At 43.3% G+C, this 9,794-nt stretch overlaps 1 protein-coding gene across 1 annotated transcript; it reads right to left on the reverse strand.

Moving 5' to 3' along the window:
- Positions 1-9,178: 9,178 nt before the first annotated feature.
- Positions 9,179-9,575, reverse strand: PtA15_15A301 (uncharacterized protein; the record flags this gene model as incomplete). The annotated part of the gene is made up of 3 exons (XM_053163494.1): positions 9,179-9,226; positions 9,337-9,473; positions 9,560-9,575. 3 exons carry the CDS (start codon positions 9,573-9,575, stop codon positions 9,179-9,181), a joined length of 201 nt encoding a protein of 66 aa, XP_053027463.1.
- Positions 9,576-9,794: the final 219 nt, after the last annotated feature.

The raw sequence follows: 9,794 nt of genomic DNA on the forward strand, positions 1-9,794 counted from the left end.
TAGGGGACTGGCCGACGGTCATTCTGACCAAATGTGTAAATAGATGCTTGGCGCCGGTGGTCCACCGTGCTCGAGATGATTCCCAAGCCAGGTACACCCAATTCATTAGCACTGTTCAAATTGGAGGGTGTTGTTTGCTGAGGAAGGCCAGAAAATTTGTGGAAATGTGGTTAATTTTGGTGTGAATCACACCTTCAAATTAGCCTGTTCACATTGGATTTTTAGCATCATTTTTATCACATTTCCCATTGAAATTATTCAAATTTTTCAAGTTTTTCAGATTCTTCTGAAGTTTTGAAACAATCATCTATGATGGTTGAAAAATCTACCCAAAATGCATAATAAAATCAAAGAAAATTAGCACCAAAGTTACCGATAGGACAGTTCACATCTGAGACTTTAGCTGATGTCACAAAAGTTTAGCGCAAAAAAGCCAAGTTTTTGAATGGGCATGCTGATGGTGTGCTAGCAGAGCTGCTAAAAACATAGACGTGAACCATCCTAATAGGGGGGTTCACAATTGAAATTTACAAAACTTTGGGACCCATTTTAAGGTGTTTATGAACATTTTTTAAGAAATTTGATAAATTGCACTGATTGATCAGTATCACCTGCTGCTGTGCAATTTCCCAAAATTTTAAAATTTTGTTCATAAAGGCCTTAAATTTGGCTCCAAAGTTTAGTAAAATTCAATCATGAACCCCCCTAATGTGAACTGGGCTATTGCTGTTTGCCAGTTTAATCTGATATAACATCAAATTTGACTGATTACAGCCCCATTCACCTCAGGCAAATTGGGTTCATGAGAAGCATGCAGGTTTCAGGATCCTTTATGCATTTCAGGTGATATAGTTCCTAAATTTCTGTTGCATATATATACAGGACAAGATTTCTGGATCATGACATGTAAACAACGGGTGAAGTTACTCAAAATGATTTTGGTTGGCAACCAATATCATTTTGAGGTGTCTGCCTGCAAGGATCAGACGGTTGGTGTTTCCACTGGAATTTTCCTGGCAATCTACTGGAGGGCAATCCAAAAATATCACGGATTGCCAACCCCCTTCCAAATTGCTTTCAAATGCTATTTGGAATGGTTGCAGGCTGTGGCGGCTGGTGATTGGCTCAAAATGAGGACAACACAGATCACTCAGCCAAAAGAGGGGCTTGAAGTTTGAACCAGCACCATGTTGCTGATCCACCCCCACTGGAGCTACTTGACCACTATGCTAGACAACCCATACAATAAGGGGATTGAAAGTTGGTCATTTGTGACTTGCATGCACTTTTCCAAGTTGGTGTTCAAGGCTTTTCTTGATGACCAACTTGCAAAAAGATATTAAAAAAGGCTTAGGGGCTTGGTACAATGTGACCAGCATGCAATTTGGCAACTTGGTGCTCAAGAATATAATTGAACACTGACTTTCAAAAGTGCATGCAAGTTGCACTTGGCCAACTTTGAAACCCCCTGATGTATGGTGTAATTTGTATATATGAGCCTGCATCTGCAAGGCTTGATCAGTCATATACAAAAATGATCCAGGAAAAATCCAGGGAAAATAACGGAATGGAATTCCAATCTGTATTTCCTGGAATGCAGTCAAAACCTTTTCAACTTTGTTCCAATGTGAACCTTTTTTTTGGGTTTGGTTTTCACCCAAATTGCACTTGGAATGATTCCAGTCCTTCAACCATACTGGTGTGAGAATAAAGGATGGTTAGTGGGTAGAAATGACAAGTTTCAGCCTCCGTCAAGTATATGTTTATCCGGGCTGAGTGATTATCAATGTCTTGGCTCCGCACTGCTACATTCCGCTAGCCTTCAGCGCTCCGCAATGAGCCTGATCTATGGTGTAATACATAATATGCAAGTGGAAAAGCTCTGCGCTCCATAAGCACAAGAATACACAATAGTAATCAATTATCACATAAGCAAGATAAGGGTTACATAAAACTCTTCTAATGCTTTAGTACATCCGTAGGTTGTAAGTACAGTAATGAGTAGAAACTAAGATGATGAAAAAGGAAATAGAGAAGAGAAACCATGAACCTACACCAACAGTGGGCCAGCTACATTAACTGTAGCGGAATTCTGCTAACGTTTAGTGTAGCATTAGCGGAATTGTGCCGTCTCCACGCTAACGCTATGCGCACAGGGTGCGCAGCTAATTTAGCTGTTAGCGTAGATGCAAGCAATTGCGCTAACACTACAACCAGAGGGCGCAGAAGAGTGCGCGCTACGCTGCGCTACAGCGCTTTTAGCGGAAAAAAGGCCTAAAGAGCTGTAGCGTAGCGTAGCGTAGCTTAGCAACTGTAGCGGCGCGCTAACACTAACAAAGAATTTGCGCGCTGTTAGCGCCGCTGGAAATTAGCGCAGCGTAGCGGCGCTAACACTATTCAAAATTGGTGGGTGCTTTTTGCCCCTACGCTAGCGCGTATTGGCCCACCGTTGCCTCCACCCCCCTTCCTTCCCTCCATGCACATCTCTGTTCCAACCCAATTCCGCAGATCCAACACTTTCCTGAACTAGTCCATCATATCCGCCCAATTTCCGCATGACATTGTCCCAGGCTCTGCTCCTCTCTGACACTTGACCTCCCCCATCATCTGCCTAGCCCCCGCCAGTTAGTCTCTCACCAGCGCCTCCGCCCCAGTTCCACCTGCTAGTGGAACCCACTTTAGCCATCCTGGCTCCCTGCTGGCACGCTGCTGCTATCAGTCCCCACAGCTTGGTCCACCGCAGTCCAGCCCTGCCCATCCAACCAGAGGGGAATTTTTGCCCAGTAAATCAGGGGGAAACGTTTTGGAAACAATTCAGCTGGACATGTCCCTCTGGTCTGAAAAGTGTGTGATTTGTCACCCTAGTACAATAGAATGACAAATCAGACACTCTTCATACCAGAGGAGGATTTCTGCTGAGTAAATGAGGGTAAAATTTAAGAAACAATTAGCTGTAACTGCCCTGATGGACTACAATTTGTCACATTGCGCCAAGTTATGAAAAACATTCAAGGTAAGGCACTCCCTGGGGAGTGCCCCCCAAGCTTCCCTGGTGTCATTTTGATTGATACCAAGCCCAAATTCCTTTGTTTTGATCTTTATCAGTAAGTGTACAGCAATCACAATTTTGACATATAATTCCAACATCTGATTCATTTCTCTTTCATCTCCAACTGTCTCATCTCTATTCATTCAGCTCTCATCCTCTGTTTAACCCTCCTTCTCCCTCACTTTATAATTAGCTTAATTTTCTCTTAGTTATACTATTTTCAGTTAGTAAATATCCAGAGACCTGCCAGTCCATGGTAGTATCTGCTCCTCCATGATCCTGTACCACGGGAAACCAACCTCCCACTAAGTCTATTGCCGCAGTGGACCATACCAAGAACATGCTAACACAGATGAGCCTTTTAGAATATTTTAGCAAATCAGCCCACCATTTCAACCTGCCTTATAATGAAACAAGCTCATCTTGAGCTAACCACTTCTATCAATTGGTTAATGATTTCCAAGCATACCATGGAAGTTCATCTGATCAGGTGACTGGCAGAGCACAGCTCAGAGGTCCCAGGTGTCCACGGGAGCCTGAGGTGAGCCAGTGGCCTTAGCTTGAGATTCTTGCATGTCAGGCAAGACTTTCCCAAGATAGAGTGGTCAATTTCTACAGGCTGCACTATTTGAAATACACTAGTGTGTGAACCAAGTAGCTCCAGCCAGGGGTGGTCACCAGCACCAGAGAGATGTGATAGGAAGAAGCCTTCTCAAGAAAGCCCACATAGCAAACAGAGTATGAGCCAATGATTGTCTCAGGAACTACGTTCCTGGGGTCCTTTTTGCTCCAGCCACCCAGCCAACATGCACTGCGGAGAGTTTAGAGCCTCAAACACCACTCCCTGAGCAGTCTAGTTTTCTGCCTTTCTTGGAGGAGATTCCTGATTCAACAGAGTCTCAACCCTCAGGCGCGTCAAATAAACCTCCTCTCTTGGTCCCACACACAGTTGTTCCGCAGGCCAACAAAAACAGGGGCTCCCGGTACAGTTGAGCCCTGTCTTCGCCTAGTTCCGACTGTTTCAGATGCAGAAAACTGCACATAGAGAGCGGCCAGACAGGCTGGCTGCACAGATGCAGTCTTCATCCTGCTGCGCCGCTCCTCTCCATCATCCACTCACTGAGCGCCACGGAGGCGGCAGTGGATTTCATCTCATAGGTAGCAGGGGAGAGATTCCAGCTCCCCCTTGAAATCAAGCAAAAGAAATTCACAGCCAAATTTAATTCTTACCTTGCATCCACATATATGATCAAAGAAAACTCCCACCTGAAGTCTAAAAAATGCAGCAGCTAAGTGGCCTTGGCCTTTAGCTAGATCAATGGTTTTATTTAACATTTGAAGAAATTTGATTCACTATTCTAAAAACTTTGAAAATTTGGGGAAGAAGAAATTCAAACAAGGTCTTTTTGAAAATGTGTAGTAAAAAAATAATTTTTTACAATTTTTTGACAAATGATGAAAAATGGGTACACTTAAAATTTACAACAATTTTTGGGTTGAAAGAGAATGTATTGGATGGGAAGACATTGGGATATCTTTTCTGAGAAAGGTCTAGTTTTTTCTAGGAGGGGGTGTAGTTTGAATGAGTAGTCTCCCATTTCTGCCTGCAACTCCTTTGGCCTTGGCAACTATACCGGGCTGTTAGATTCATTTGAACTCATATCCATATCAGTCATCTGAACAATTAAAATTAATATTATTAAAGGAAATTTAGCAATTACCTGGCCCTTGCAAGTGTTAACTACACTGGTGAACAGCTGAAGAATTGAAGCCTTTGTGCTGTTAATTTTACAAAATAGAGATTAGCATATTGAAGCACATAATGGCAGGTTTAAAGGTCAATTTAAGAGCTCACTCTGTGATAACAGATCCATCTGTTGACACTATCTTTGCCTAATGTGCATATTGAAGAAAATATCAGATACCATGGCACCAACATGAGGCCCAATGTGGTGCACACAGGTTTTACTTACTTGACAATTATTGAAAGTCTGTAGAGCTTTATCAGTTGCTTTTCCAGTTGATGATGATATAAGTTTATCATCCTTATCAACAGGAAGTGCATTGAAGGCCCTGTTATTAAATTAAAAACAACAACAGGTCAGATAGCTCTACTCAATTGTATTTAATACAGTCAAAAAACATACTTGAGGCACTCTTGATCTGGTAATCCTTGTCTAATACCGCTGCATGATACTTGGAGCGGCGGAAAATTATCATCAAAAATCTTCGTAGAAGGATTGGTTCTAGGGGGCTGGATCTTAAATGTGACTTTTTTATCCTCCAAGGAATTTACACTTCCAGCCTACACAAAACTCCCAGGGTGAAATTAGAACCAGGAACGCGTGTTGGTAAATGTATTCCTAAGAGTAAAACAGAAGTTTATATACTTACCAAACCTTTACATTGATTTACAAGTGATTTGATGGCATTTTCAAACATTGACTGGGTGCTGATGACATTCAACAAATCAGTTTTATGAGGAGTTTGTTTGCTGTTCACTTGCGCTGAATCATGCCCATAAAGTTTTTTTAACTCACATCACGGCAGGTTTACCACCAACCGGACCGCTTGTTGACCTATCAAAAACTACCTGATGTCAAAAGAATATTCACGAGCTTCAGAAATAGAGAATCTTTTGAATGTTGCGCTTTAATTGAGGTCTTACCACACAGCTTCCAGAAACCCTCTCAATGTGGGTTTCAATTGCCTCAATTACCGGTGGTACACCAGGCTGATTGGGTGGATTACTGGTCTGGTATATAACCTGCTTAAGTGCTCTAATTGGTTTAGAAATTGAAATCAAGATAGTGCAAATAGTTAGTCAAAGAAATTGTGAGCCAGCCCCTAGATTTTGGATGCCAAAAATCCATAAGAATGACCTGTGCAGTATTGGATATGAATAGCGTACTCAGTACAATCTTGTCCATTGATTTTGGGGGCTGCTTGATCGGTGCTGCATTTTGTGCTGGCCTGGCCGGCTACAAGGGATCCTGGAGCTGGTACCAGGCTGAATACTGAAATGAAGAACAATTGGTAGGTAAGCATCTCTTTTGTTTGATGATGTGTCTATGTTTGTGAAATAAGAGGAGTTAATTCTTTTGGCGGGCTGGTCGAATGAGGTAGTATCTGATCAGCTAGTAACTCCAGTTTATATATTGATGCTTTTTTGCAAGGTCAACCGCCATATTCAGATTGGTTGCCACGTCTCAACCGTAAGGCAGGCTGTGCGACACCGGTCATGACTCGGCGCCGGTGGATGCGGACAACCGCGCCAATTGCACCAAATCTATTGTTTCTATCACAGCACACCTGTTTCCCCCGCAACGATCAATTACAGATTCAGTAATGTCTGCGGGACTGGACACCGGTCATGCTCACCAGCTAAGCTATGCGGATACTCGGCGCCGGTGGATATGATTCCCAAGCCGGGTGCTCCAAATTCTTTGCTGCCTCACCACAACACTGAAACCACAACAACAGAAATCTTAGCGCTGCTCGCGACAGCAGTTTGAGAAGGTTTTAAACAAATGAAACTCTCATAGTCAGCTGGCAAGCAAGTCAGAGAGCCAAAGAAGCTTTCAGCTGGTACCTGAGTTGGTCACTTCACTTCTCCATTGACCCTGTTTGAAATGTACATATTGTGATTGCTGTCATGAGGAAAGAATGCACTGAGTGACTGCGATATGTTATGGCCTACGGACCGAGGAATTTGGCGAACCCAGCTCGTATGCCACCGGCTCGGTAGCCATGCCATCGGCTCGGTGACCATGTCATCGGCGCCGGGCAGGTATTAAATTAATGACTGACGTCGCACAGGCTGCTTTGAACCTAGAGGGTATCAAGGTGAATATGTAGCTCAAGGTGCACTACAGAAACAACTCCAGGTGTCCGCCTTAAAAAACACACCACCCCAAAAAGGGAGGCAACATGTGCACATTGCCATGCTGAAACATTTATATAAAAATAGTTGTAAATTCATCAAATAAAACTGAAACATGCCTTGTATATGTTTCTTACATGTTTCCTATATGTTTCTTACATGTTTCCTATATGTTTCTTACATGTTTCCTATATGTTTCTTACATGTTTCTCATGCAATTTTTATATTATCCTTACATTTTACTTATGTATTCCTAATCTTTCCCCCCCAGAAATGTGGCATGGATACTTCTAGTGTAGCACAAAAAAACCACATCAAAAGTGTGCAATTTATGTCAAAATGCCTTCTTTTTTTATTTGAGGAAGTAGATATGTTGCATGATTTTTTTTTCAATTTACCCTCCTCCATCACCTCACCTGGTTCCTCAATGAAAACTATGCAGGCAGGGCATCAGATGTCACTGGATTCAGTTTGGGCTGTCCATCTCCACAAAGATGCATGGGCCTCATAATGTCCATTTTGTTATATTCTGGCCCCAGAGCTCATGTTGTCTTAAACATGCTATGTGATTTGCTAAAGATTGTAATACTACTTGAGAATGTTTCAACAAAAATGAGTAAAATTGGCACAAGCAACAGCAGGAATTCATTAATATTGATTAACCAAGCATTTTTGACAGGCACAAGTACTTTGTCAGGAAATTATGTTTCAATTCAGAAGCATGAAGAGGCATCCATGACATTTCTAGATAGTGAAAATCCACATTTCAAACCACCCTGTAGACATGAGCATAAAAGACAAAAAATAAATTTGACATTTGGTGTTTTTGTATTTTTATATTCTGGAAAGTAACATAATTTAAAAAGGAAAATAATTTTATACTGGAAGAGCATATTGGTGAGCAAGAAAAAACAAATCATTTGGCAGTAATGCTGCGAGGGAGTTCAAATTTAGTCGCCGGGAATTGGTTTTGAAGGCAAACTAGGAAGTCGGCGGTAATTGCTTCGGCAAGTTGAAGGATTTGTGGACGGCGGAAATTGAATAGGCAGTTGGGGGTGAGGAAAGATTCGATGAAAAGACCGTCAATATAGGAGCCAAGCCTTTTCCAAACAGGTTCCAAAGCCTCGCGCTGAGGAACGTTTTTTTTGAAGAGGAGTTCCACAGCGCTCAGGAAACCCAAAGTCGATGCACCGGAGGCAAACTGCTGGTTGTTAGGAGCCAACATAAGACCACGAACACCGGCGACAAGGTAAAGGCAGAAAGGAATATAATTATGTCTTGAGCGATATTTTTCGAGGTCCTTCTTTTGCAGCACGAGTTCCTGACTATCTGCAGAATTTGCCTTGGGTTCCACATCGGCGGCAGCAGAACCTCGGATGATTCCGTAGGTGATGAGAACATCGATTATCAAGTCATGCAACTGATTCAAGGGTTTAAGTGCCATGTCGTTGCGCACGGTTCCGTCGTCTGCATTTGAGTTCGATGTAGAAGTCTTGCAGTTAGTCAGATAGTCAAGAATGCGCAAATGCAACCCAAGGTTGTTGCTTTCCAAGTTGGCTAATGGCGGCGGCTTAACGGAGAATCCCTGTGCAGTCAACTGGATCGAGGTGGCGATGCAGTTGGACCATCGAGACAACTGGAGCTTTGACGGTTTTTGGATTTCCCGAAGCAACAGGGCAAAGCTGAATTCGACATGGCTACTTGCCTTCAAGTCTTCGAGGTTTGCCGACTGGATTTGTGAGATATCAATCAATGTAGGCGCGAACCAAGGCTCATTGTTCGCGGGTAATAAAATCGTTCCCACTGAATTGAAACAAAAGAAGAGGGTGAATTAAGAAGGAGATAAAGCAATTTATTATGAAAAATAATATTCCGGCAAACGGTCAGACTTACAATGCTTTTGAATCTCTTTCAACCAAGATTTATGGGTAGATTCCGACTGAACCAAGCTGAACTGAGGTAAATCCGGTGGCGGGGTCCTCTTGTGCATAGATTTTGCTCAACAGTCAAGGAAGGAATGGATAGAATTGTGCGCAGCGGTGAACTTTTGACGGTTGAGGTTTCCCTGGAAATTCTTCAGGATGACATGCACCTCGCTTCTGATAGATTTGTCTTTGATGAAACTGATAGGACTCGGCTGGCTGGTAGATGTAGAATGAGCGTGTGTTTGATCTGAAGGAGCAGGATGTGCTGAGCCTGTGTTTGCGGCCGATGAGAGAAGAGTGATCATGGGGGCAGGTGGTGCTTTAAGGAGAGGAGCATTGGTGGGATTGGCCGGCGAAGGAGTTGGGAAGCTATCATGAGGCAAATTGGGGTTGACTTGTGGCCCAGTAGCGGGTGGTAAGGCCGGATTGTTGGTAGAAGTCGGACCAGTCGATGTTGCTGAGGAAAGATTCACTCGCACCTGCTTGTCAGTCGAGTTGGCTGGTGTCTGAGTCTTAGCAAGATCTGGCCGAGTTGAGTTGAGTGTGGTGGTGGCCGCAGGGGCAGCAATTTCAGGAAGGGTACTGGTGGTATGTGAGGCGGTCCGAGATGCAGCGTCTGGATGATCTTACAAAAAAGCCACATTTAGACTTTGAACAATGAAGGGGAAGTCGAATAAAAACTTACCTATTTTTCCATGTAACGGGGCATCATGAGCATCCTCGGCGGGACCAAGATGATCTGGCTTGTGTTGGCCGACCGATGGGGAAGAATGGGGGGATTCTGGGCGAGGGGACTGCTGGGGACTCGTTTTTTTGCACGGTAATTTGTTGTCCTCTAAGCGCTTACGTTTGGGGAGTGATTTGGACGCTGAGGTTACTTGCGTGGATTTATCAAAATCTTCATCGTCGCTCTCGTTCGTAAGGTCTATCAAATCCT

This window comes from Puccinia triticina, chromosome 15A, assembly GCF_026914185.1.
Source record: "Puccinia triticina chromosome 15A, complete sequence".
NCBI lineage: Eukaryota > Fungi > Basidiomycota > Pucciniomycetes > Pucciniales > Pucciniaceae > Puccinia > Puccinia triticina.